At 39.1% G+C, this 27,985-nt stretch overlaps 1 protein-coding gene across 2 annotated transcripts; it reads left to right on the top strand.

The window, feature by feature from the left end:
• The first annotated feature begins 87 nt into the window (after positions 1 to 87).
• Positions 88 to 26,947, top strand: SIRT1 (sirtuin 1). Of its 2 annotated transcripts, XM_068982388.1 has the most exons (9): positions 88 to 466; positions 1,760 to 1,876; positions 3,294 to 3,535; positions 5,211 to 5,363; positions 17,327 to 17,474; positions 18,354 to 18,433; positions 19,538 to 19,724; positions 21,102 to 21,665; positions 24,974 to 26,947. In XM_068982388.1, exons 1-9 carry the CDS (start codon positions 88 to 90, stop codon positions 25,303 to 25,305), a joined length of 2,202 nt encoding a protein of 733 aa, XP_068838489.1. In that variant the 3' UTR covers positions 25,306 to 26,947. The 2 variants fall into 2 exon arrangements, with proteins under 2 accessions (XP_068838489.1, XP_068838490.1); XM_068982389.1 differs by lacking the exons at positions 88 to 466; positions 1,760 to 1,876; positions 3,294 to 3,535; positions 5,211 to 5,363 and adding an exon at positions 16,803 to 16,835.
• Positions 26,948 to 27,985: the final 1,038 nt, after the last annotated feature.

The raw sequence follows: 27,985 nt of genomic DNA, 5'->3' as shown, positions 1-27,985 counted from the left end.
CGCAGCCGGAGCCGCGGGGGCGCCAGTGCCGCGAGTCGAGCGGGAGCAGAAGAGGCGAGGGAGGAGGGCCAGAGAGGCGGTTGAAAGATGGCGGACGAGGCGGCGCTCGCCCTTCAGCCCGGCGGCTCCCCCTCGGTAGTGGCGGCCGAGAGGGAGGCCCCGTCGCCGCCTGCTGGGGAGCCGCTCCGCAAGAGGCCGCGAAGAGACGGCCCCGGCCTCGGGCGGGGCCCGGGCGAGCCCGGCGGGACGGCCCCCGAGCGGGAACTGCCGGCGGCGGCCGGCGGCTGCCCGGCAGCGGCGGCGGCGCTGTGGCGGGAGGCCCAGGCGGCGGCGGCGGCCGCAGAAGGAGACAATGGGCCGGGCTTACAGGGCCTATCCCGGGAGGCGCCACCGGCCGACGACTTCTACGACGACGACGACGAGGGCGAGGAGGAGGAAGAGGCGGCGGCGGCTATTGGGTACCGAGGTGCGCAGGGCGCGGGCGGCCGGGACTGCGCATCCCCCCTCCTCCTCCCGGGGCCCCTCCTGGTGTCGGGTGGTGGAGTCTCGGGCGGGTTGGGGGCTCGGGCCTGGCTCTGCGCCTTCCCCCTGCCGACCTGGGCCTTCAGCCGCGCGCCTGCGGGGCTGAGGGCTGGGCTGCAGGAGCGGCCCGCGGACTCGCTCCCTCCCTTGCTCTGTACCACCCCCACCTTCCTCCCCGCGGCCCGCCCCAGCGGCCTCGCGTTTTGCGCAGCCGCGGGGCGGGCTACCCTCGCTGTCGGTTTTAAAATAAGTTTCTCTCCCCTCCTACTCCTTTAGTGTATTGCTTTTGTTAAATGTTATTCGCTTCTCCGCCTCTCCCCGTCCCGCGCACTTCAACCTGCAACTTTTTGACTGTCTCTTGCGCCAGCCTTTGCCATTACCTGCGAAATTTGTTGGGGTTTTTAGGAGGGCCTTTATTTTCAAAATTGTTTTAAATTTTAAAGAGCATCGGTGTTTATAAAGACATTACCCTTCTGTGGTGCAGTTAATAGTGGGCATAGGAGAGTAATAGTTTTTTAGACTACTTTGCCGTGAATAGTGTTTTTCCTCTAATCGTGTTCTTACAGTGGTTTTTACAGTAACTGTCTTCGTGTGTGTATATGTAACCCTGAAACACGAATTGACATTTTTCTGACATGCTAAAGTAGATGTGATAGTTGTGCGTCTCATCATCCTTCAGTGTTTTCATAGTTTTTATCTAGATAGATATGCCTCTCCATTATTTGTACCAATAAATCCAACCAGTGGACCATTTGACTATATGTAAAGATAACGTGTGCATTAGGGACTGGATTAGAAAAACGACACTGTTTTCAAGAAACATTGTTTAATAAGGGAAACGAATAATGCAAAGGTACCTTTGTAGATTTAGCGTTATATAAGAGAAGTGCAAGTTGCCATAGCTGTGTTTGCATGACTTTTTGGGTAACTTTTTATTTGGTAAGTTTTATGAACCACTATTTGTGATCGATAAATTCAGTCAAGGTTGCTACTTCTTGTGTTTTGATTAAGTGGACTTATTTCTAGATTTTGATGAAACTTAGCTTCTGAGCAGAATGCCTAAAGAGGATATACTGTTCCTGTGAACGGTGTGAGTTGATCCAGTAGACATTTTTTACGCGGGCAGTATGAGTGCTTTATTCATTGGAAATTGTTGCATCACAATAATTACAGAGCTTTATAATTTTAGATGCAGATTGTTTCCACAACCTTGAGTTACCTTTGGTTTCTTTTGCAGATGACCTTCTGTTTGGTGATGAAATCATCACCAACGGTTTCCATTCGTGCGAAAGTGACGAAGATGATAGAGCCTCGCATGCGAGTTCTAGTGACTGGACTCCAAGACCTCGGATAGGTACGGTTTCACAGTTAAAGAGCTATCTTTTCTCTGGTATTTTATTTTTATGTCGAGGAAAACTATATTTCTTTCTTCCCTTATTGTGTGATGAGGTTCTTAGGTGTTTACTGAGATTTAATGTCAGCTTGGTTTTTAGGGGAAGTCTAGTACTTTGTTCTGTTTTTGTTTGTTAAACAGCATGGGCCCATGGAAGCTGGCCTGTGTAATTTCTCAAAAACCAGGTCCTCACACTTAAACGGTCCTTTCCACTTGTACCCTCCATATGGAATGGTCATCCTCCAAAGTATCTTGCTTCCTCCTTCATATCCTTCTATAATTTTTCTTCTTAACGCTTACCACTTAACAATTTCTGTGTATAACTTTTATTGCTGGTTTCCTGCATTAGAATATAAAGTCCCATGGGGGCCAGGGATTTCTGACTGATTTGTATACTGTTTAGTCAGTGCCTGGAAAAATTTGCCCTCAGTAAATATTAAGTATTTTGATGGAAAGTATTTTGAAGTAGAGAATACTATGAGATTTTTATATCGAAGTAGTAACATGACCATCTCAAAATATTCTTTTTCTTAATGTGCTCTCATTTTTCCAGAAATGCCTTGACTATTTCAAGATAGTGATGATTAGTTTCTCTTTAGTGTTTATATTGACTGTATTTTTGGTTTTCTTAAGCTAGGAACTGATTAAGAAATTTAGGGCAAAGAATTATTAAAGCTTAGAACATTAGCATTGTATGCATCATTGCAAAGACAGGTTAAGATTAAATTGAAGATTATTACTGGGAACATTTTAAAGACAGTAGTTAAGTATAGATTTCATTTTCTTTGTGTTTTTAATGATAAATAGTGTGGGCTTTCAGGATGGGTAAGATCTTTATTGATTTGCAGAGCCCTTTTGTACATCTGTTGTATTTAAGTTATATTTTTTTAGGTTTTAACCAGAGAAATCTAATTCTAGTAGTAAATTCACTTGACTCTTACACATGTTGTTTAGTCACTAAGTTGCATCTGATTCCGCCCCATGAACTGTAACCAGCCAGGCTCCTCTGTCCCTGGGATTTCCCAGACAATAATGCTGGATTGAGTTGCCATTTCCTTTTCCAGGGGATCTTGTCTACCTCGGGATTGAACTATGGCCTCTTTACCACTGAGCCACCAGGGAATCCCTTTGAAATACATACCTGGTATTTTATAGCTCAGGGGACAGGATATATAGTAGTGGCTCTGTGTCTCAGCTCCTGATTTCATTGGGATATATAACCTTAGCTCTGAAGATGTTCTGAATGAAACACCTTTGCAGTGCATTTTTTTACTTTACAAAACAGCCTTAAGGAGTGCTAATTTACTACTTCAGAAAATAAATGAGATTTTGAACTACTTGGAGTGGATTGATCTAGTTCTTTTCCTTTTTAATATAGGTCCATATACTTTTGTTCAGCAACATCTCATGATTGGCACAGATCCTCGAACAATTCTTAAAGATTTACTACCAGAAACAATTCCTCCACCTGAATTGGATGATATGACACTGTGGCAGATTGTTATTAATATCCTTTCAGAACCACCAAAAAGGAAAAAAAGAAAAGATATTAATACAATTGAAGATGCTGTGAAATTACTGCAAGAGTGCAGAAAAATAATAGTTCTAACTGGAGCTGGGGTATGTAAGATGGATGAGAATACTAGTAAAAGGGGGAGGGTGTATTTTTTCAGCCTTGTCCAAGTCACAAGCACATTTCTGGTATAGAATTTATTCTTACATGATAATGGGCATTTGTGTTTGGAAACCGCTAAAAAGTGAGTGCAGCAGCAGTTACTAAATTGGTTCAGGATTTTTTAAACTTCTTAGTAACCTTAAAAAAGATGTCCTTCTATTTATTGACACAGTAGGTAAGTGGGATTAAGGTAAGATTTTTGCCTGCTTTATTATACCACAGCTCCTAAAGGAGATGCAGGGAATTCTGCTTGTGTTACAGTGTGAGGGCCTAATGATAAAAATTGGTTATTTGCTCAGCTTTCATGGAGAAACCAGGAACCTAATATGTATGTATTGGCAAGTAGAGAACTTAGTGTTGGAAAGGTAACAGATTCCTACCTCCCCTCCATTTTTTTTTCCCAGTTACATAGAAGTTTTTTTAAAAGGCACCATAAACAGAAGAGGAATACAGACAGCAGATTGAAAAAAAAAAGCACCATGATTGACTTACAAAGGATTATTACTCTAATGTACTTAGCTTCAATTGATTGAAAATAACAATAATACAATAGAAAAAAGGCAAAGACTATAGACAAAAACAAGATGGTTTGCAGATAATCATGAAAGAGGCTCAGTATCAGTACTCAGTGAATGCAAATTATGTAACAGTGAGTTTTCACTTTTTTACCCATCAGCTTACTAAATTTTAAATGTTGATAACACACACTGTTATAGAGTGTGGAGCATTGTAAAAATTCTTATACATCGTCTCTCCTCCATTTTAAATTAAGATGATATGATTGTGGTGGCTTGACATTTTCCATTTGCCCCACTTTCTGTCTCAGTTAACTAGTTACTTAGGCTATTTCATATTGTGTGTTGAATACAGAATATGTTACATAGTAGTGACAAAACAATTTTTGGAGTAAAGTCCAGTCCTGCTTTCTGACCTGTTGAGTTCAGGGAGAGTGTTATTTAGCATTAGATGATCGTGACGAATAGGTATGTTTTGCTTCCCCGATGTGACTTAAACATTCATTTTTGCCCTGAGACCAAAATGGAGTAAACGCAGACAAAAATTGTGAAATAGATAACTTCTGAAATCACAGTTTGAAATTGTCAAGGTTTATTTGTAGAAAAAGCACAGAATCTAAATGTGTTCTTCAAAATTAAAAATTGCAATATTGTACAGCATAGTTTTTTAAGGAAAATTAAGAAATTTAGTGTTCCTGAAGTAATAGAACCCTGATTTAGAGGAGGGTTTTTTTTTTTTTTTTGGAAATACTTGACTGATAGAAACTCTTGCCCGCTTTCAAATAATTTGAAATGGTTTCCTTCTTTCCCAGTCAAGTTGAAATTGCTTTAATTTGTTGGTTAAATGCTTATAAAGGTTTAAAGTTAGCCTGACTTAAAATTCCTTACCCCCTTATGAATGGAATATGTGGTGGACTTAATTACACTGGTTTTCTGAGTATTTTATTTCTATTAGAAATTAAACTAAGGTAGTATCTCTATTCTCCAAAAGTTTCAAACTAAAAATGTTTTTCAGCTCTTGCCTAATTGTGTGATAAGAGGACTAGTAATTATTAAGGTAGCAGTAGAAGATTTAATTGTACAAATTATGCCATGCGTATTTCAGGTTTCTGTTTCTTGTGGAATACCTGACTTCAGGTCAAGAGACGGTATTTATGCTCGCCTTGCAATAGACTTTCCAGACCTTCCAGATCCTCAAGCAATGTTTGATATTGAATATTTCAGAAAAGATCCAAGACCATTCTTCAAGTTTGCAAAGGTACTACAAACTTTTCTAGCTGTTTCTTTGTCCTTCTGTCATGAAAAATTATTTTGAATGGCTGTCTAGTAAATTGAGTACTAGTACTGTGGTGGAGTAAAATCACTGAAATAAAATCATTTTAGTCAGAAATCCCTTTTTCTCCATAGGGACTATCATTTGCTTTTCTTCATTTTATGATGGTGCTTATTTTCAAAGAAGAAGTTTGCACTTCACTTTACATTGTCCAGACCTTTTTTAGAGGTTCAGTTCAGTTCAGTCGCTCAGTCGTGTCCGACTCTTTGCGACCCCATGAATTGCAGCACGCCAGGCCTCCCTGTCCATCACCAACTCCTGGAATTCACTCAAACTCACGTCCATAGAGTCTGTGATGCCATCCAGCCATCTCATCCTCTGTCATCCCCTTCTCCTCCTGCCCCCAATCCCTCCCAGCATCAGAGTCTTTTCCAATGAGTCAACTCTTCACATGAGGTGGCCAAAGTACTGGAGTTTCAGCTTTAGCATCATTCCTTCCAAAGAACACCCAGGGCTGATCTCCTTTAGAATGGACTGGTTGGATCTCCTTGCAGTCCAAGAGACTCTCAAGAGTCTTCTCCAACACCACAGTTCACAAGCATCAATTCTTTTTAGAGGTTAGTAGATCATATAAAAGTAGCATTACTGTTTTAATATTGAATATTTTTTATGGATCACAAAGATTATAACATCTGCTCAGTATGTTTTATAGTATGAGGAGATATGCCTGTGATTGAGGTGGAGAAGGTTCTTAGATTGCATTTTAGTCAGGGTTGATTCTGCTCTAGAGTATTTAGGGGTGCTCTGTCCAGTTCGGAAGCCATTTACCATGTGGGGCTATTGAGTACCTAAGTGTACTGTACTGAGATGTTATGTTAACAAGTGTGGAAGACATACGAGGTTTAGGACACCTACTATGAAAAACATACAAAATATAAATTATATATTCTATATAATGATTATATTATTATTATACTTTGGAATTGGGTTATAAATTGTGAAAATTTCACATTGTTAATGTGGTTACTAGAAAATCTGAATTGTGTATATGATTCAGATGTTTTTATTTGGTAACTCTGGAGTTTAAAGTTTGACATAACAGTCATCCCTTGGTATCTGAGGTGGAGATTGGTTTAAGATTCACTCAGATAGCAAAATCAGAGGATGCTTAAGTCTCTATATACAGTGGTATTTGCATACAGTCTGTGCACATTCTCACTGTATACTTTAAGCATTTCATCTCTTTTTGAGGGGGTGGGGCTATGCTGGGTCATCATTGCTGCCCAAGGGCTTTCTATCGTTGTGCTGATCAGGGACTCCTCCATGGTGCACAGGCTTCTCCCTGCTGCTCGTGTTGCAGAGCACAGGCTCTAGGGTGTGTTAGCTTCAATAGTTGCACTTCATGGGTTTAGTTGTCCCAGCGGCATGTGGGATCTTCGTGGACCAGGGATAGAATCATGTCTCCTGTATTGGCAGGGGGACTCTTAGCCGCTGGACCCCACCAAGGAAGCCCCTGTCCCTGTATACTTAATCTTCACAGACACTGTGAGCTTTTTTGTTTTCACAAATTTGAGGCATAATGGCAACCCTACATCAAGAAAATCTGTAGGTGCCATTTTTCCAGCTGCATTGCTCACCTATGGCTGTGTCACACTTTGGTAATTCACAGTATTTCAGACTTTTTCATTATTTGTTGTTATGATCTGGGATCAGTGATCTTTGTTAATACCAAGGATGTAGTGATGGTTAGCATTCTTTTTAGCAATAAAATGTTTTTAATTAAGGAATGTACATTTTTTTGAGACATAATGCTATTGCACACTTAATGAATGACAGTATAGTATAAACATAACTTTCTATGAATGGGGAAACCAAAAAAATTCATTTAACTGACTTGATTGGGATATTTGCTTTTTTGCTGTGGTCTGGAACCGAACTCATGGTGTCTCTGAGGTATGCTTGCATGATGTTAATAGTTGCTGGTGCAGTAAATTCAAAATTTGGTAAATTGTTACTGCTAAACTTCAGTATGCTTGAAAGTGTCTTTTGTATTACTGATTATTTTTTAATGGGCATAGAAATGAAATAGAATTGAATTTTAATTAAAGGATGACCTCAACTACTTTCAAATCATGCAGTCTGTTTATATAACTATAGGAAAACCTCCACCGATTTAGAATACATGTGTTAGCTTAAATTGATGGACTATCTTAAATAATTTTGTTTTGTGCAAGTGTGCTTATAAACAGGAATTAGAATAAAATGGGGATATTACATTGGAATATTTTAGAAAATGATTTACTTGCTAAAACTGAAAACTGAATTTGAAAACTTTTTGCAGGCTACTAAGAGAAATTTGAATCTTGCCAGTAATCAACTTGAAACTTAGAAAACTTTTGAATTTCATATATCAGCAGTGATGATGGTCTGTCCTTTAGAATAGACTACTGGTTCACAGTGAGCTGAGCAAATAATGTAAAGTTAGTTTCTGTTTTTCTTTGTCACAAGAATGTGAATTTGTGAAGATATTAGTGTTTTTTATATACTAGTGCTAGGGGTACTGCTGCAAGACTTTGAAGACCAGTGAAATATTAGTTACTTAGTTTCTTGGATTGGACTTGGGACACTGGCTCTGGCTATCGGAAATTAACACTTTTTTCTGGCCTCACTGTGTGTGGCCTTCGGGACCTTAGTTCCCTGGCGAGGGATGGAGCTCACGCCTCCTGCAGTCTGCTGTGGGCGTGCAGAGTCTCAACTGCCAGACCCCAAGGGAATTGAACAGGACTCAACACTGGAAGAAAGCCATCAAGTAACCAGAAATCAGTTTGATCTTGTATCTGAGTATAAGAGCTTGATTTACTGGTGCATTTATTTAATGCTCACAAGATTTTTGCTGTAAATTCTGTGTTCTGAGAGGAAACAACATGCCCAGACTAACTTTCTAGCTTTTTCAAAACTCTGTCACTTAAGTGTATATTAAATTGCCTAGTAAAGGTAGTAATCTCACACTTGGGGAAAATATGATAACTGAGAATACAAATAGCAAGGTGAGAAAGATTGTAATCTTTGTTGTCTAAGGTACATAATGAGTATTCAGTTTTAGCCTAAACTGGTTTTAGTAGAATATTCTTGTTTGGTGCTTTGACAGGGACTTGAACATCAGATTAAAAATCTGATGCTCTACCAGCTGAGCAGTCCAGGCAATTTAAACTGGCTTTGATATATAAGAATCTACAGAAGCAATTAAGTATTACTCTTACAAAGACAGGTTATAAAAATGCACATAATAGAAGTCTGACAGGGCAAAAGAGAAAATAAGATCTGAACTGGAGCAAAAATGCTGCTGTGCTGTGCTCAGTGGCTGAGTCATATCCAGCTCTCCGTGAGCCCATGGACTGTAGCCCACCAGGCTCCTGTGTCCGTGAGATTTCCCAGGCAAGAATACTGGAGTGGGTTGCCATTTCCTACTACAGGGGATCTTCCCCATCCAGGAATCAAACGTGTGTCTCCTGCATTGGCAGATTCTTTACCACTGAGCCACGTGGGAAGCCCAGAGTAAAAATGGCAGTGTTAATTTATTACAGTGTACAGATTTTATGGTGGCTGGGAGAAGAAAAAGTTGGTAGAGGCAGCATGTTTCACTTCTCTGTGAAAGTTGGAGCTAAACAAATGAATTAATCCTTATAACTGCTGGTCATACAAGATTGTTGTTCAATTCTCACACTAAAAACTACCAAAAGGAAAGCATCTAGTTGCTGAAGTACCGCTTAAAATAAATGGTAATAGGTAAAAGAGACTGAGTTAATTTGAGTCTAAAAATGAATAATTAGGAAAAAGCTGAAGGACAAATAAGAAAGGACAAAGAATGAAGGATAGTGTTCAGAAATTAAGAATGGGGAGGATATGTAAATCTTGTAATATTTTACTAGATTCCAAAAAGAATACGTGAGTAAAATACTCAGAATCTAAAATTTTATACCAGTTTCTTCTATACTAGGCAGAAAGTTTAAAAAGATGATTACTTTGCTAGTTGTGAGAGAAAATGAATTTAAGTTGATGTGTAGTTGATTTAAACTGGGTTTCAGATGTATAGCACAGTGATTCAGTTGTGTATCTTTTTGTTTTCAGATTATTTCCGTTGTAGGTTGCTATAAAATATTGAGCATAGTTCCCTGTGCTCTACAGTAGGTCTTCATAGGCCACCTATTTTTATTTGTCTGTTTGCTGTTGGCTGTCCTGGGCTTTGTCGCTGCACGAGGGCTTTCTCTAGTTGGAGCAGGCAGGGGCTGCTCTTCCCTTTGGTACAAGGGCTTCTCATTGCAGCTTCTGTTGCAGAGCGCAGCTCTCAGAGCGCGCAGGCTTCAGTAGCTGGGGCTCACAGGCTCTGGAGCACTGGCTCAGTAGTTGCCACGCACGGGCTTCGCTGTTCCACAACATGTGGACTCTTCCCAGACCAGGAATCGAACCCGTGCCCTCTGCATTGGCAGGCAGATTGTTAACAGTGGACTGCCAGGGAAGTCCCGGTTATCTGTTTTATATATAGGAGTGAGTATATGTTAATCCCAAACTCCTAATTTATAACCTGTTTCCCCTTTGGTAAGCATAAGTTTGTTTTCTGTGTCTTTGGATCGATTTCTGTTTAGTAAGTTAATTTGTTATTTTTATTTTTTAAAAGAAGTGATGTTTGACATCTGTCTCTCTCTGTCTGGCTTACTTCACTTTAGCATGATAATCTCTGGGTCCATCCATTTTGCTGCAAACGGCATTATTTCATTCTTTTTATGGCTAAATAGTACTCCATGGTGTGTATTTACCACATGTTTATCAGTCGCCTGCTGATGGACAGTTAGGTTGTTTCCCTGTCTTGGCTGTTGTAAATAGTGCTACAGAACATTGGGGTTGCATGTATCTGTTTGAGTTATAGTTTTCTCTGGATATATGCCCAGGAGTGGGTTTTAGGATCATACGTCAGCTCTCTTTTAGGTTTTTAAGGAACCTCCATAGTGTTTGTACCAATTTACACCAGCAGTGTAGGGGGGTTCCTTTTGAAAGAAAATGAAGTTAATAATAAAGCCATGAAAACAGGAAATATTGTGAATTTAGACCTTTTTGGAAGGAAAGTTTCTCTAGATATATCAAGCCGTTGATTGTATATAATGGAGAAGAAACAGATTTCCTCTAGACTGGGACCTCCAAGTAATGGGAAAGGTGTGTAAAAGAGGTTACTGGTTCATTAAAGCAGTTTCTCAACCTGCTGACAGTTTGGGATGGATAAGTCTTTGCAGTGAGTACTGTGCACTGTAGGATATTTAGCAGCAACCAGTGGCCTTTTCCTATTAAATACCATTAGCACCCTGTCGTCAGTGTTGACGATCAAAAATGTGTCCAGATGTTGCCAGATGTCTCCTGCAAAATTGCTCCCTGTTTGAGCCACTAGTGTATCAACAGTGTGCCTAGCTATGGCACCACTTTGAATTCTTCTATAGGAGAACAATTAAGGCCAACATTAAAGCTATATATTCTTGTTCTGAACCATTGTCTTCTTGCATAAGGGCTTAAATTGATAATGAATTGTGGCCATGGTTCTCAGAAGTCCATGAAAAACAATCCTCCTATGTGAGTGGCAGTTATAAAGATTAATTCATTTATCTGGTGCTGATAAATGAGTGATTTTTATTAAGAGTCAGTGAAGGTGAAACTGAGGTTGTATAAAATAACTTTTTTTTTTTAAGGACTGTGTTCAAAGATATAGTTGCTGTCCCATATTGAATACGGTGAATGTTCTTTCCCCTAAAGGAAAGGAGAGGGATAAATACGAACTTCCAAAAATGTATATTTATTCAGTAAATTGTCACTTTATTGATAGATACAAAACATACCAGATTAAGTAGTTACAAGGTTAAGGAACCTTAAAACCAGCTCATTTGTAGTATTTTCCGTTCAGTAAACTGTCAGATACTTGAATACTTGATAACAATCCCAGTGTTAGGTGGTTCATCATAGGTTCCATCTATTGTAACTCATCTGGCAAGTGTTCATTTTGGACGTTTCCTGCTGTTACTAAAAGCGTATTGCTCTGATTGTCCTTTTTCATATGTTTCTAATGTTCTAAATTTCCTGAAAGCAGAATTGCTAATGGTTGTGGGTGAATAAAACGTACTCCCATCAGAAGTGTATCTGGAAAGCTAAATTAGCATCCCCGTACTCTTTCCCCCACAGAAAAAGTCTCCCATGATACATTAGTATTGTTGGTTTTGTTTTTTTTTTTTAGAATGTCTTGTGTTGTGTGTATGGTTTGAAAAGATTGAAACTGTAGAAAACATGTTAGTTGGCCTCTCCCTTCAGTTTTCCTACCTAATCTTTCTTAAAGGTTACCATAGTCAAATGTATCACTGGTTTCCTTCTAGGAAAAAAAAAGAGTAAACCTGTTTGTGTGTGTGTGTAGGGGGAAGAAATATTATTGTACGTTTCTAATAATACTTTAAAAATGACTACCAACAAAATCACACTCTTCTCTCTATATTGCTTTTTTCCCCCCACTTAATATTCTTGGAAATAGTTTCATAATGGCTCTTAAATATACCTCATTTTAAAGAAAAGGCTGCATAGTACTGTTTCATAGTTGAACCACAGTATTATCTAATCATCTGTTAATGGCTATCTAGAGTTTTCAAGGCAGTTAAAACTAACTGTTCTTTTTTTGTTATTAATACTAGCGTAGATGACTGTTTCTTACTACTTGCCATGTGTATATCTTTGAATCACCTGTTGTTCTTAGTATTTTTTTTTATTGAGATTCTTTTCTTCGTACTGATTTGTGAGAACTTTTTTTGTTTGCAATGCAGAGCTTGTGGGATCTTGGTTCCCTGCTTGTGGGATCTTAGTTCCCTGACCAGGGGTTGAACCTGGGCCGTATCAGTAAAAGTTGCGTGGAGGCCTGAACACTGGACTGCCAGGAAATTCCCAAGAACGTGTATTTTTTTATTTAATGATTTATTTTTGGTTGTACTGGGTCTTTGTTGCTTTCTACAGACTTTCTGTAGTTGCAGCAAGTAGGGGTGACTCTTCCAGTGCTTGGCTTCTCATTACGGTGGCTTCTCTTGCCGGCAGAGCACACGCTGTAGGTGCGTCGGCTTCAGTACTTGCAGCACACAGGCTCAGTAGTTGTTGTACATGGGCTTAGTTGCTCTGTGCTATTTGAAATCTTCCTGTTGTAGGGATTGAACCCATGTGCTTTGCGTTAGCAAGGGGATTCTTATCCATGGTTGCCCTCAGGAAAGTCCTGAGAACATATATTCTTGACGTGTTGGTGGGTGATTAGAATTTGTCTCCAGTAATCCCATGTGGGATGTGCAATGTGAAAAATGCTTAACTAGATTAGTCTCAGTAGACTGATTTGCAATACCTAATATAAATGGTACTTCACCTGAAGGAAAAACAGGGAACATTAAGTTGAGGGATCAGAAATTGCATAGTGGTTAAGAGCTGCACTTTGGCATCAAAACTGGGTTTGAATGATAGTTCTGCTACTTACTGGCTTTTGTGACTTTTGGTGTTACTCCTGTGCTCTGGTTTTCTCACCTGCAAGATGCGGGTATATATGTCTAGAAAGGAGGTTCAACAGATCTTTTCTGTACAGGCCCTGGTAGTAAATGTAACCTGCTTTGTGGCCTGCATGGGAACTCTGTCATACTGTGTTCTTTTCCTGTACAGTCCTTGAAAATGTAAAAATCCCGTCCTCAGCCCAGTCTGCAGCATTATTATAAAGCGCTCCTGTTATACCTGGGACATACATTACGTATTAGTGAATAGCTTCACTAATTGAAATTCTCTTATCTTAGTATAGGGGCCAGCAAACTACAGCCTTAGTCCAGATGTGGCCCACTGCCTGTTTATTTACAACTATGAGCTAAAACTTAAATGGATATGAAAAAAAATAAAAAGAATAATACTTTACATCATGTGAACATTATATGAAAGTCTAATATCAGTGACTATAAATAGTTTCACTGGAACACAGCCATGCTCATTCACTGACATGTTGCCTGTGGCTGCTTAAGTACTACAGTGGAAGACTTGAGTGGTTGTAATACGGACCATAAAGACAAGAGACCAGATGGCCTGCAAAACCTTAAAATACTTGCTATCTGGTATCCCAGTGTGGAAAAAGTTGAGTAAGCCAGCTTTTTAATGGGGAAAAAAGTACATTTGTCAGGTGACTGATTTACAAGTTTTTGACTAGGAAAGATACTGAGTAGTCTATGATTTTGTGGAATGAGTGAAACAAGACTAGGGATTATGAAGACTTCTCATTACTGTGGTCAGTTGGTTTCACTTACTTTTTGGGACCTTGGAAAATTTAAATTCTAGTTTCTTAACAACTCTTCCTACTACCTATTGAAATAGTGGCATATCAAACTTTGGCGAGTCCTTCTAGTTTCGAGGGGCTGCAGTTAACACCCCCTGCCTTTGACTGGATTCTCATTCATATTGGTAGAAATTGTGAGAAGCAAACAAGCAGAGAGCATCTCTGGAGAAAAACCATTATTCCTACATGAAAACTCACTGTGGCAAAAAAGTTGGTTGCTAGTGGCCAATTACTGGATTGTTTGCACATTTCTGGACATAGCTTATAAAAGCAACTTGTCATTTAATAGCATTTCAAGCATTTGGTCCCAGTTCTGCTTCCAGTCTATTGTAAGTGGATTCCTGTGGCAGTAACAGTGGTCCAACCCACATGACTGGTTCCTTAATAGGACTTAAGGAGATTCAGATTTAGGATGGCCTGTCTTGCTTAGAACAGATCTGGAATGTCACAATTCCAACAGGAAGAATTAATCTGGATTTTACCTGAAAATTGTATCTCCTGCCAGCCAATTAGGTTTTTTTTAATTTGTTTTTTTTGGTCTGTGTTGGATCTTCATTGCTGCATGTAGGCTTTCTCTAGTTGGGGCAGGCGGAGGCTACTCTTCATGGTGCCTCTCACTAGGGGCTGCTCTTGTTGAGGAGCGCAGACTCTTGGGCGCGCGGGCCGCGGTGGTTGTGGCATGTGAGCTCAGTAGTTGCGGCTTTCATCCTCCTAGAGCGCTGGCTCAGTAGTTGTGGTGCACGGGCTTAGTTGCCACAGGAAATCTGGGATCTTCCTGGACCAGGGATTGAACCCATGCTTCTACGTTGGCAGGTGGATTCTCTACCACTGAGCCACCAGAGAAGCCCTCAATTGGATTTTTAACAAATTTTCCTAGTTAAGGGATTGGGAGCTTAGAAAATTTAAATTCTAGTTTCTTAACAACTTTTCATACTCTCTATTGAAATAGTGGCATCTCAAACTTTGGTGAGTCCTTACTTAGGAGTAGTTCTGTTAAAACAGTCCTTTCAGAGTAAATTTTTCTCATTATTTCAGATTATATCCCTTAGTTGGAATGCAGTACTTAAATCTAGTGATTCAGACATGGTCCACTGCATATTTGGAAGAAAATAGACAAAGTTTCAAATAACCATTAAACGTAAGCTTACAAAATAAAACAAACCCTTCATAAATTATTCCAAACTACAGGAATTGATTTGTAAATCTAAGTACTAAATTACCCCTGAATTGTTAGTGTGTTGGACATGAAGGGAAACTGGAGTACAGAGCTGAATCTAGTATCCCACGAATTTTTGTTGTTATTTTTTTTAACAATTCTAGTTTATTAAATTCTTTCATCAGAAGTTTACACAGTCACCACAGATAATCACTGCAGAAGCTTGACTCCTTTTTGCCAGCACCAGTATTGGCCCCTGCAGCCTCCCTGACTTTCTTCATTCTGTTCCAACCTTCCTTTCGCTGTCGTCTTGACGTGTTTTTCTCCTCCTCCAGGCCATGACTTGCAAGCCTGTGTTTGGGCTTATTCTTATTCCCATAATCCCGGGAATTTAAAATCATGCCAAAGCCATTTGTCTTGCCACCACCAAAATGGGTTCTGAATCCAAATACAAGGGTGACATCTGGTATGGTTTTGTACATTTTGGCTAGATTTTTTTTTTTTCCTGAGTTTCTGTCTTGGGTACTATTTCCTACCCATGGTGAAGGTCATCGATGACCATTTGTTTCCACTGAAGTAATCAGTTGGTCATAAACTTAGTACTCTGTGTCGTTCATCTTCAAGCAGTCAGGGAGGAGAAGAGCTAGTGTCTCACAGGATTTTGTTCTTAATCCTTCCCTTTTGAAAAGGGTGGGCAGTAAGGCACATGAAACTTCTAGGGGGTGGAGTCCTGGCACCCTTGATACTGCTCAACCTTGCTCTGAAGGTAGGCAGCCATTTGTTCTTATACTGCCACCATGCTTTTATCCTGACTACTGTTCTGTCCGTTGCCTAGAATATTATATTTGATAAAAAAAATTTTAACAGCTATTTCCAGAGGGGAGAGTTGTAAGGTGCTGGTATTAGAACAAAGCAATCTGATGAGAAAACGGTGGTTAACAAAGCACAACCTAGTTGTCCAAACATAATGTGACATAATGTTTTTTATAAACATTAGCTTTCATAAACTCTTCACTTGTTACTTCTTTCTATATGCATTGTCTTCCTTGAATTGCAGAGTTGTTCATGAACTTTATGATAAAAATTTGGGAGGCAGAATTCTTGGGTTTTGTGTATGTCACATTTTCAGCAGCATATGGTCATGTATGTAATAGACCTTATAATGAGATTTATAATGAGACATGCCTATTATTTTCACCTAAAGGGTATCTTGGTAGGCAGTTTTTTAAACTTGAAATATTAAGTAGATTAAAAGTTAGAGTCATGTAGAATCTTTACTATTAAACGTTTTTGTATAATGTCAGAATTGAAGACTCCAACCCCCTTCCCAGTTTTATAGCTTGTTTCTATCCTTCCTGACTTGTTTAAATGAAAATATCTATGCTTTGCATATAATTCCCATCTTTGCTTCTTTACACAACAAAAACAAAACTACACACACTGGTGACTAACTTGACTTTTTTCACATGTCACGGCCATCTTGCAGGGCACTCCCTCATTCATTTTAATGGCTGCACTACCCACTGTTACGGATGCACCATGTTTCTACAGCCAGTCCTCTGTTGGTGGACATATGGTTGTATCTAGTTTTTTGCTAGCACTTTAATAGGTTAGAGGCTGTAATGAATGGTAAGGAAGTAGGTAGAAGTACTACTTCGATGAAGAAAGTAGAGAAGAAACTTCCTTTGCCATAGTCACTTACTAAATGAAATTTAATAAAAACACTGTCAAAAGTTGAGAGGACCAAAATTGATACTTTTTTTCTGATCTTTTTGCCATGTGTATATCTGAATTCTTTGTTTTTAAAGAAGAAACAGCATTGAAGCATTATTTGGGGGGAAAAACACACACACAAAATCCAGCAACTCAGCATTCATGAGCAGCTCTATACTATACCAGTATGTGCCTGTGCAGTGGAAGGAAAACAGTTTTGGTAAGGAATTAAACCTTTAGCTTTCAACTTCAAACAGGTTGATATTTATAATGAATGATGAATCAAAAACTTTAAATATTATGTTGACAGTGCCTTTTTTAGTTTTAAAAAAGAAGTCACCATATCTCTAGTATTTTTTATTTCAATATAAACTTTTCCTTTACAAAAAAAAAAATCTGAATTTGCAGCCAACAAAAATTAGACCTATATTAAGGTATGTATCTCTTCTGACTTTTATTAAAATAGCATCATTTATAAGAGATGTTTGCAGGTCGATTTTATCCTTTTTGAGAGGCTGTGTTTACTAATTGCTGAGTTTTATTTGTATTATAGCAACAATCCTTTTGTGTGTGTTGCATCCATCTAGATGCTTTGAGATTGTCATGTATTGTTTTCTAATTATCATTGGTAGTTTTTTTGTTGTTGTTAAACCTAAACCTGTGACATTTGTTAACACTTAAATGTTTGTTCTGCTTTTTTGCATTATCTAGGAAATATATCCTGGACAATTCCAGCCATCTCTTTGTCACAAATTCATAGCCTTGTCCGATAAGGAAGGAAAACTACTTCGCAACTATACTCAGAACATAGATACACTGGAGCAGGTTGCAGGAATCCAAAAGATAATTCAGTGCCATGGTTAGTAAACTTCAGAATTGCTTTTCCCATTATATTAGTTTTGTAGGGAAAATTAGGATTAGTAAGTAGGCTGCCATTTAGGAATGGAGATTAAGCCTTATTATTTAATCATGTTACCTGATCAGGTGTAGATAAGGAAAGTAGACTGCAAAAATACAAAACCTAAAATACTGGCCTCAGCTCTTAATTGTATCCAATGTCAGATGTTAATTTGGATTTCAAAAGATGTAGCAGTTGTGTACACTTAAGTTTCAAATACTGTGCTTCGTCATGTGTGACCCTTCGCAACCCCGTGGATTGTAGCCCACCAGGCTCCTCTGTCCATGGGATTATTCAGGCAAGAATACTGGAGTGGGTTGTCATCTCCTTCTCCAGAGGATCTTCCTAACCTAGAGATCAGACCCACATTTCCTGCATTGCAGGTGGATTCTTGACCCACTGAGCCATGAGGGAAGCCTGTTACATTCTTTTAAATAATGTTTTTTATTACAAAAGTGATATTAGCTATGGATGAAAAAAACATGGCATCCTGAGGCAATCAAAGGAACTGCTGATTAGGTCAGATGTACAGAATTCAGAAATTTGAAGACTTTAAAACAAGTTTGAATAGAATTTTATTGTATCTAAACTGTTTCTGAAACAAAACTGTTAAGCTAATACAATCGTAACCTTCCAAATCTGCAGTTTTAGTTCTGGAGGAGTTAGTATTATTTTATTAAAAGAGTAGCTTTAGGAAGGGTCATTATATCAATATCTCTTTTGTGAAACCTCTTAAAATTTCTAAAGTCTCCAGCTTTTCTAGTATCAGATTTAATTATAACTTATTTAAGAAATGGAAAAATTTCTTTAATAAAGCGTGTATTTGTTGGTTGTTTTTAGGTTCCTTTGCAACAGCATCTTGCCTGATTTGTAAATATAAAGTTGACTGTGAAGCTGTACGAGGAGATATTTTTAATCAGGTAATTTATCACCCATATCTTAGGATTTGTGCTTGTCTCTGATCTGTTTCTTTTGCCTCAATCCTTTTTTTTTCCCCCTGAAAGTATTTATGTGGTACAGAAACATCCATGACTATCGGGGATTACAGAGAAGTACCCAAAAACCTTTCATTACCTAAAGTTGAAAACTGCGCTCTTTTTTTAGAAGTATTTATTTGACTGCGCTGGGTCTTAGTTGTGGATATTTGTGCAGGATCTTTGTTGCAGCATGTGGGATTTAGTTCCCTGGACAGAGGCGGAACCTGGGCCCCTGCGGTGGGAGGGCAGAGTCTTAGCCACTGGACCATCAAAGAAGTCCCCATAATCTCTTTTGAATGATGAAATTGACTTCCTAAACATTATAAAATATTTCATGTATGCTTATTGCCAAAAAAAGAAGATGGCAGAGCATAAAAACCATCCAGAAATAAAACTCAATGTGCATAGCTGTATATAAAATCATATAATTATGAGAAGATAGCATATTAGAATGGAATTGTATTTCACAAACTTCCTACTTTTTAAAATTTGATTTTGGCTGCGTGCAGACCTCCTCTAGTTGCAGCGAGTGGGGCTGCTTTTTGTTGTGGCGTGCAGGCTCCTCACTGTGGTAGCTTCTCTTCTTGCGTGGCTCTGTGTGGCAGGTGCAGTGGTTGTGGTGTGTGTGCTTAGTTGCCCTACAGCATGTGATCTTCCTGGACCAGGAATCAAACCCACGTCCTCTGCATTGGCAGGTGGATTCTTAACCACCTGACCTCCAGGCAGTCCCAAACTTTTAAAGGTTAAGACTCATGTACATATATACACATGTTGCTTTTTCGTCTTAATTCTCTTTAATGTCAAATGTGGGTCTATACAGATATTAGCAGCAGATAATAGCACAGTTGTATTTCATTGTATGTTAGTGAAATAAGTGGGGGTGTCATTTATAGTTGATGTTTAGCTTTTATCCAGTTTTCTCTATTCAGTTTTTCTGTTTTCTTTGATGAATATGAAATGATTTCTTGCTAAGTGTGGAAATGTTGACAATTCTAACTGGGACTTGGCGTTCTCTTTCCCTCCTCAACCAAAATCTGGAACACATAGGTGGTTCCTCGATGTCCTAGATGCCCAGCTGATGAACCGCTTGCTATCATGAAACCAGAGATTGTCTTTTTTGGTGAAAATTTACCAGAACAGTTTCATAGAGCCATGAAGTATGACAAAGATGAAGTTGATCTTCTCATTGTTATCGGATCTTCCCTGAAAGTAAGACCAGTAGCACTAATTCCAAGTAAGTTGGTAATGATTTTTAGAGAACCATTTCTATATATTTTTCCATGGGTTGTGGGTATGTAGAGCATACTCCAGTGATCTGTTTTTCATTAAGAGTAGTAAAGAGCCAAACTTTGGTTTTTAAAGGTGACATATTCTTGTTCATGAAGATTGATTAATCTGAAATTTCAGTGGGAATAGAGGGTTTTCAAAACAGAATAACAAAGGGAAACAGTTCAACGTAACTTTTCAGTGGGATGTTTTTAATGCGGTAGGCGTTAGCATCAGCTAATTTACATATACATGGGAAACATTAAAAATAATCTATTTTAATCTTAATTTGAGCCTGTTGCTAATGTTTCACATTCTAATAATTCAGATGAATAGCTTGATATTGTGTAAATACTCATGTAAGAGAATTTTGGGACTCAAAATTATTGTTTTAGTAAGAATAACAATCATAAGCATTATATGTAGATCAGCTCTAACAAAAAGGGTGTGCATGTGTATAAAAATGCTTGAATACAACTGAATTCCCTGTTACTCTCAAGAATATTTCTTTAACCCATGCTCCTATACTACATTTTTTTCTCCCTCTAGTGAGCAAGTAAGGGGGAGGAAGATAGAGGGGCTAATTCAGTTGCATCACTTGTGCCATAAAAGTGAGGGAAGGGGCAGAGAAGAGAATATCAAACCCTTAACGAGAGAATTAGACCCTCACACCAGCCAATAGGCAGCTAAACTGCTGCTTTAATAGGAACTATTCAAGAAGATTATAGGATAATTTGTAACTAAAAAGAAAATGTCTAAGCTTAATTTTTTTCTATTTAAACATAGAGCAGAGAACTTCTGACAAGCTTTCTGTGGGGTAGTATAACATGCTGGTGATGTTAGGCAAAAGTGGAGAGTAGACTGGTATATACTTTATATCAGAAGCCATTTAAGTAGAGAAAACTCTCACCTACTAAGAGCCAAGAACTTTGCATATTAAGTCACTTATTCCTCACTGCAATCTTGTGGAGCAGTTACCCTATTATACAGACAGGGAAACAGGGAAACTGAACACAGAATGTAGACGTTTGAGGCAAGAGGTAATCAAGTGCTAAAAGAAATTTTGATGCTCATCTGTTGACTTAATAGTGTGATGGTATATAATAGCTCGATTAGAGTGGCGTCTTCTTTTGGTATTGGGAAGCATTAGGTTTCTTCTGGCTTGCAGGAACTTATTTCCCTGACCAAGGATAGGACCCTGGCCATGGCAGTGAAAGCAGAGGGTCCTAACCACTGAACTGGCCAGGAAATTCCGTTAAGAGTTTACATACTGTGTTTGTTTTGGTTTTATAAGTGCACCTCCCTTCTTTTCTCTTAATTCTTATTTTTTTCACCCTAATCTTAGGTTCCATACCCCATGAAGTGCCTCAGATATTGATTAATAGGGAACCTTTGCCTCATCTGCATTTTGATGTAGAGCTTCTTGGAGACTGTGACGTAATTATTAATGAACTGTGTCATAGGTTAGGTGGCGAATATGCCAAACTTTGCTGTAACCCTGTGAAGCTTTCAGAAATTACTGAAAAACCTCCTCGAATACAAAAAGAGTTGGCACATTTGTCAGAATTGCCACCCACACCCCTCAATATTTCAGAAGGCTCAAGTTCACCAGAAAGAACTTCACCACCAGATTCTTCAGTGATTGTCGCTCTTTTAGACCAAGAAACAAAGAGTAATGTCAATGATGCTGATGTGTCTGAATCAAAAGACCATGGCACAGAAAAAGCACAGGAGGTGCAGACTTCTACTAGAAGCATTGGGAGTGCTGACGAACAGTTGGAGAGTCCAGATTTGAAGAATGCTGTCTCCGATTCTGGGGAGAAAAATGAAAGAACTTCAGTTGCTGAAACAGTGAGAAAATGCTGGCCAGCCAGACTTGCAAAGGAGCAGATTAGTAAACGCCTTGATGGTAAGAAAGGCTGTTGGGCCATTTTGAGGGTATAACTATTATTTTTTTTGTAAATTTATGTAATTGGAGGCTAATTACTTTCCAGTATTGTAGTGTTTTTTTGCCATACATTCATATGAATCAGCTGTGGATGTTCATGTGTTCCGTATCCTGAACCCCCCTCCCACCTCCCTCCCCATCCCATCCCTCAGGGTTGTCCCAGTGCACCAGCCCTGAGCACCCTGCCTCATGCATTGAACCTGGGCTGGCGATCTGTTTCACATATGGTAATATACATGCTTCAGTGCTATTCGCTCACATCATCCAACCCTCGCCTTCTCCCACCGAGTCCAAAAGTCTGTTCTTTACAGGAATCTCTTTTGTGGTCTCACATATAGGGTCATTGTTCCCATCTTTCTAAATTCCATATATACGCGTTATATTGTATTGGTGTTTTTCTGACTTACTTCACTCTGTACAATACGCTTCAGTTTCAAAGGAATATTTGCAGGAAGTGAGCAATTTTGGCAAACTAGTTAGTGTTAACTTCATGCAGGTAAATTTTAATAGTTGATTGTGTTTAGAGAAACTAAATTTGAGATTTTAAGCTAGAAAAAGATAAACAGTATCTTCAATAATACGGGGAAGAAATGGTGTCTAACAGTGTGCTCTGTACCTTGAGTTTCTCTAGGGAGTGAGAAGTTAAGCATTTAACTGGGACTACTGAGTGCTCCCCTGTTCTCTGCTAAGAGCTTTAGATGGTGAAAATGACAAGATTTGGGTGCTTACGGAGGGTCAGTGACTTGACATATTTTCTGTTTCAGTATCTGATTTCAGTTAGGGACGAGACTATTCCTTCTTAGTTACAGGTGGGAAAACAAGGACCACAGAGATTAAATACCCTGTCCAAGGAAACAACTGGAGTGAAGAAGAGCCAGGTAGATTCCAGGTTCTGTTAACCTGTTGCTGTTTCAGATCTAGGAAACATCTGGTTCTTCTCCACTGACTATCAGAAATAGCATCTGCTCTGTTTTGACTCATGAAAAGTCCTTACCAATTTGTATTAATATGGATGAAATCACTTTCTACCTTTTAAGACCATTGTGCACAAGTATTAACCTATGGTGAAAAACCTTAAGACAGAAAATTGTGCTCTTAGATGCAACAATCTTGTCCTGCTTAAAACACTCTCACTCACCATACATTGTGAAAACTGGCAAGAAATTTGAGACAAATGTATTGTGTGTTCTAATCATTTGCCATAAATAAATTTTAGTTCAGTTGAATAAGCCTTTGGGTATTTCCAAACTAGGACTGCAGCAAGTTCGGGAAACACCCATCCAAGCAACTGATATTTGTGTATAATTACAAAAATGGGTGAATGGGGGGAAAAAAAGGTGAGAATTTTAAAAGGTAGATGCTACTTAGTGGGCACTAGGTTATAGAAGGCTTAACTGTAAGTTGGTGAAGTCTTCCACGGGGAAAACCAGAAAAAGCATAGAATACTTACGCTTATCAATGTGGCAAAAGTCAGAAGTAGAAAAATTGCTGTTGATTTAGTCAGGTAAGTCTCTGTTGTATACAGAGTCTGTTCGTGTGTTCGTCCTTTGTGTCTTGACTCGTTTTTTGACCCCATGGACTACAGCCTGCCAGGCCCCTCTGCCCATTGTATTCTCCAGGCAGGAATACTGGAGTGAGTTGCCATTTCCTTCTCCAAAGTCTGCTTAGGCACTCACAATATTCTTTGGCTCTTTGACAGATGGGTCAAATGTATAAAACTCTGCCCCAGAAAATTGGTATACCTTGGTTTTATTCTGCTAATTTAGACCTTTAAAGATACAGGCTTCAGAATTTGACTGCATTGTCAGATCTACCTCTCATAGCATTGTGAGCATTTGAAAAGATAACTGATGAATGTAAAACTTAACACTTTTAACTGCTTAAACCAAACAACTGATGTTTACTCATTTTAGTTTGCAACCATTTGTAGTGAGGTCAGGGCTGAAAAGGAAGAAGTTGGAGCATATAAGAAATAAAATGTGAATATCGTAAAGGTAAGATTGCCAGTAGGACAAAAACAGGTACAGGGTACTTGAACTGAGAAATAGATTGTTCAGTTCTTCAGGGGGCCAGGGCAGAATGAACTGTTTTTTAATAAACCTGTAAAAGGGCAGGACAGCCATGTGCTGGGACCCCTTAGAAGACTGGCTCCTAGGTTGTGATTTAGAGGAGATGGTCCTGTTAAAAATCACAAGATGTGGTGGTCTGCCAGCAGCTAGAATGCAGGTACTCAACTCCCTTCTCCAATCACTGACACACCATGTGGTTTTCATGGTGCAAAACATGGGTTATTCCAGAGTGAGAACTGGATCAAGATAGGGTCTTAAAAAAGCTTGGAAGTCATTTTGAAGAGAAACTTAATTACTCCAGATGAACTATGCAGTACTCAGCTTTTGTGAATCAGTCTGGGCTCTTAAGAGCCTTGACCTGGGAGAGAGTCACTCTGGCTTAGGGGAGAGAGGGGAAGGCTCCTCACCATGAGAGGTCAAATCTTACACTGCGAATGCTAATTTGGGAGGGCTTTGCAAAAGAAAGCTTAACAGTGCTTTAACTGTTAGGACTTTAACTGTTTAACACTTTAACATGATAGGACTCATAGAAAAATAGCTTCTGATTCAGAGGGTGGGTGGTGGCTGGATATTTCATCTCAACAAATCTCAAAGGAGTTGGTTAAGTAAGCCTCATTGAACATGGCTCTCTACAATTTTTTTTTCATACTTACCTCATAGGGTTTGAAAATTACTTCATACCCAGATGAGGAAATTGAGGCATAGAGATAACACTCCCAATTTGCAAAGTTTGTGAGTGGCAGAACTAAGATTTCTACCCAGTACTGAGTGCTTCTATAGCTTGTTGAGAAAGTCTATATAATAATAGCCTCTAGTAGTGATACTCTGAGAAGGCAGTGGCAACCCACTCCAGTACTCTTGCCTGGAAAATCCCATGGATGGAGGAGCCTGGTAGGCTGCAGTCCATGGGGTCACTGAGAGTCGGACACGACTGAGCGGCTTCACTTTCACTTTTCACTTTCATGCATTGGAGAAGGAAATGGCAACCCACTCCAGTGTTCTTGCCTGGAGAATCCCAGGGACGGGGGAGCCTGGAGGGCTGCCGTCTATGGGATTGCACAGAGTCAGACACGAAGCGACTTAGCAGCAGTAGTGATACTAAGGTAAAAGGTTAGAACCTACGCTTGTCCAAACAGCACAATCATACTAAGTCTTAGAAAACTGGAAATAACCCATTTTTCTCCTATTACTGTATTTCAGATAATCAGTATCTGTTTTTACCACCAAACCGTTACATTTTCCATGGCGCTGAGGTATATTCCGACTCTGAAGATGATGTCTTATCCTCTAGTTCTTGCGGCAGTAACAGTGATAGTGGAACATGCCAGAGTCCAAGTTTAGAAGAACCCATGGAGGATGAAAGTGAGAATGAAGAATTTTACAATGGTTTGGAAGATGATGCTGATATTAATGAGAGAGCCGGAGGAACTGTATTTGAAGCTGATGGAGGTGATCAAGAGGCAGTTAATGAAGCTATATCCGTGAAACAGGAAGCAACATGCATTAACTATCCATCAAACAAATCAATATAGTAATTGTCCAGGTACAGAAATTGTTCCACCAGCATTAGGATCTTTAGCATGTCAAATTGAATGTTTACTTGTGAACTCAATAGAGCAAGGAAACCAGAAAGGTATAATATTTATAGACTGGTAAAACAGATTTCCCCCCAATGGGTAATTTTTAACTTCTTATTTCTGTGCTTATACACTCAAACACTAACTTTTTTTTTTAAGGTACGTAAGTATCTTTAGTCAGCTATTGGACTAGACTTTGTTAAAGGTTCATTTGTATGATACATCGACATGTATATATTTTGTTTTTGCCTAGTGAGTTTCAACATTTCAGAGTCTTCAAAAAGCCATTGGAATGTTAAATTAATGTAAAGGGAACAGCTTATCTAGACCAAAGAATGGTATTTTCACACTTTTTGTTGTAACATTGAATGGTTTGAAATCCTCAAATCTGTTCTGCGAAACGTTTGATTCTTTATTAGCACAATTACCTATTTTTAAACACTGGCATTTTCCAAAACTTGTGGCAGCTAACTTTTTAAAAATCTCATGACATGCAATGTGAGAAGGAAGTCAACCATATGTGGGAGAGCACTCAGTTGTCTTTGCTTATTTAAAATGAAACTTGGTGCTAACAGTTTCAGAAATGTATCGTTCAAATGAAGATGGCTTTTGTACTTCCTGTGGACATGTAGTAATGTCTATATTGGCTCATAAAACTAACTTAAAAAATAAATGCTTTGGAAATGTTTCAGTTGCTTTAGAAACAGTAGTACCTGCCTGGGTCCCCTTAGTTTTGAGAATATTTGCCATTGTTGTTTAAACACCTGTCACTGTGGTAGAGCTTGCATTGATCCTTTCCACCAGTATTAAACTGCCAATGTCAATCTGCAAAGCCTTTATGAATCAATAATAATGGTACTTCAGCTGGGGAGAGTGTAATATTTTGGGCTGTTGCCTTTTTTGCCCATTAATGAGAGCAACAGACCCCGGTTACGGTTCCAAAGCCAGTAAGTACATGTTTCCTGTCGGGAGGACTTGGTGTTAAGAAACACCAAACATACTAGCCTAGTATTATGGAGATGAACGTGATGTAACTTGTAATAGCAGAATAGTTAATGAAACTAGTTCCTATAATGTCTTTATTTAAAAGCTTAGCCTGCCTTAAAACTAGAGAACAACTTTTTCAGCTGCAGAAGCTTCTAGCCTTTCAACAAAAGTTCATACTTTGTAAAACTGCACAGTAATGATTAATTTTCCAGACCTTTCCCCAACATTGCTTTCAAAAAGTATTTTTATGTTGCTTTAGTATTTATTACAGTTTAACAAGAAAGGTTTGAAAAACAGCTGTTCTTAAGCTTAAAATACCCAGCTAGGACCATTACTGCCAGAGAAAAAAATTTGATTGAATGGCCATTTCCCTACCTAAAAGATGTTTCAGTCTGAATTTGACTACACTAAAGAATGCAGTATATTTAGTTTTCCATTTGCATGACCTGTGTTTGTGCTATAGATGATATTTTAAATTGAAAAATTTGTTTTAAATTATTTTTACAGTGAAGACTGTTTTCAGCTCTTTTTATATTGTACATAGTCTTTTATGTAATCTACTGGCATATGTTTTGTAGACTGTTTAATGACTGGATATCTTCCTCAATCTTTTGAAATACAGAACCAGTGTTTTATACTTGTACACTGTTTTAAAAGTCTATTAAAATTGTCATTTGACTTTTTTTCTGTTAGCTTACATTGTTTAAGGTAAAAACTTTAAAAATTGTGCAGCTTTTGTACAGCTTTGAGGGCTATTAGATGCTACATTTTTTTTTCAGTTTATATACAACAGTACTAAAATAGTACTAAAAGTGCTGGTTGTAGTAACTGGTGAAAGTGAAGTCACTCAGTCGTGTCCAACTCTTTGCGACCCCATGGACTGTAGCCTATCAGGCTCCTCCGTCCATGGGATTTTCTAGGCAAGAGTGCTGGAGTGGATTGCCATTTCCTTCTCCAAGGTATCTTCCTGACCCAGGAATCAAACCCGGGTCTCCTGCATTTCAGGCAGACGCTTTACCATCTGAGCCACCAGGGAAGCTCCTGTAGTAACTGGTACATCACCAAAATGTCCTGTTCTAGACCAGGAGCCTTCCCCCCCCCTCACTAACCCTGTCTAAGAATAACTGGGAAAGGTTGAAGGCAAGAGGAGGAGGAGGCAGCAGAGGATGAGATCTGAGCAAGCAGCAGAACCTGAGCAAGCTCCGGGAGGTACTGGAGGACAGAGAGGAACCTGGCATGCTGAAGTCCATGGGGTTGCAGAGTTGGATATGACATGAGCCTGAGTGAACTCCGGGAGTTGGTGATTTACAGGGAGGCCTGGTGTGCTGCAATTCATGGGGTCGCAAAGAGTTGGACACGACTGAGCGACTGAACTGAACTAGCGACTAAAAGAATAGCTAATTTTTGACATGAAACACTTGACAAAGGACCAGGACTTTGGATTAGGGAGATGAGGTAATGGCGGGACTGTAGCGAACTCAAGACCAAAAGGAGCAGACGAAAAATGACTTGATCATATTTGGTGTGGCCTTTCTTAGGCTACCCAGAAATCTAGTATTCAGGAGGGTAGAAACGTGCCCCTTTACAGAGATGTAATGAATAAATGTGGCCATTTCCTGCCTTCGGGTCTCTTTGAAGGGAACGAAAC

This window comes from Capricornis sumatraensis, chromosome 10 (genome assembly GCF_032405125.1).
Source record: "Capricornis sumatraensis isolate serow.1 chromosome 10, serow.2, whole genome shotgun sequence".
NCBI classification, from domain to species: Eukaryota; Metazoa; Chordata; class Mammalia; order Artiodactyla; family Bovidae; genus Capricornis; species Capricornis sumatraensis.
This window is presented reverse-complemented; position numbering and strand designations above follow the sequence as displayed.

Excerpts from the sequence above, each read along its gene's own strand:
- SIRT1 (XM_068982388.1), top strand. The coding sequence starts at position 88 with ATGGCGGACGAGGCGGCGCTCGCCCTTCAGCCCGGCGGCTCCCCCTCG. Across the intron at positions 17,475-18,353 it reads AAAGATAATTCAGTGCCATG|GTTCCTTTGCAACAGCATCT; the intron begins GTTAGTAAACTT and ends GGTTGTTTTTAG. Across the intron at positions 21,666-24,973 it reads GATTAGTAAACGCCTTGATG|ATAATCAGTATCTGTTTTTA; the intron begins GTAAGAAAGGCT and ends ACTGTATTTCAG.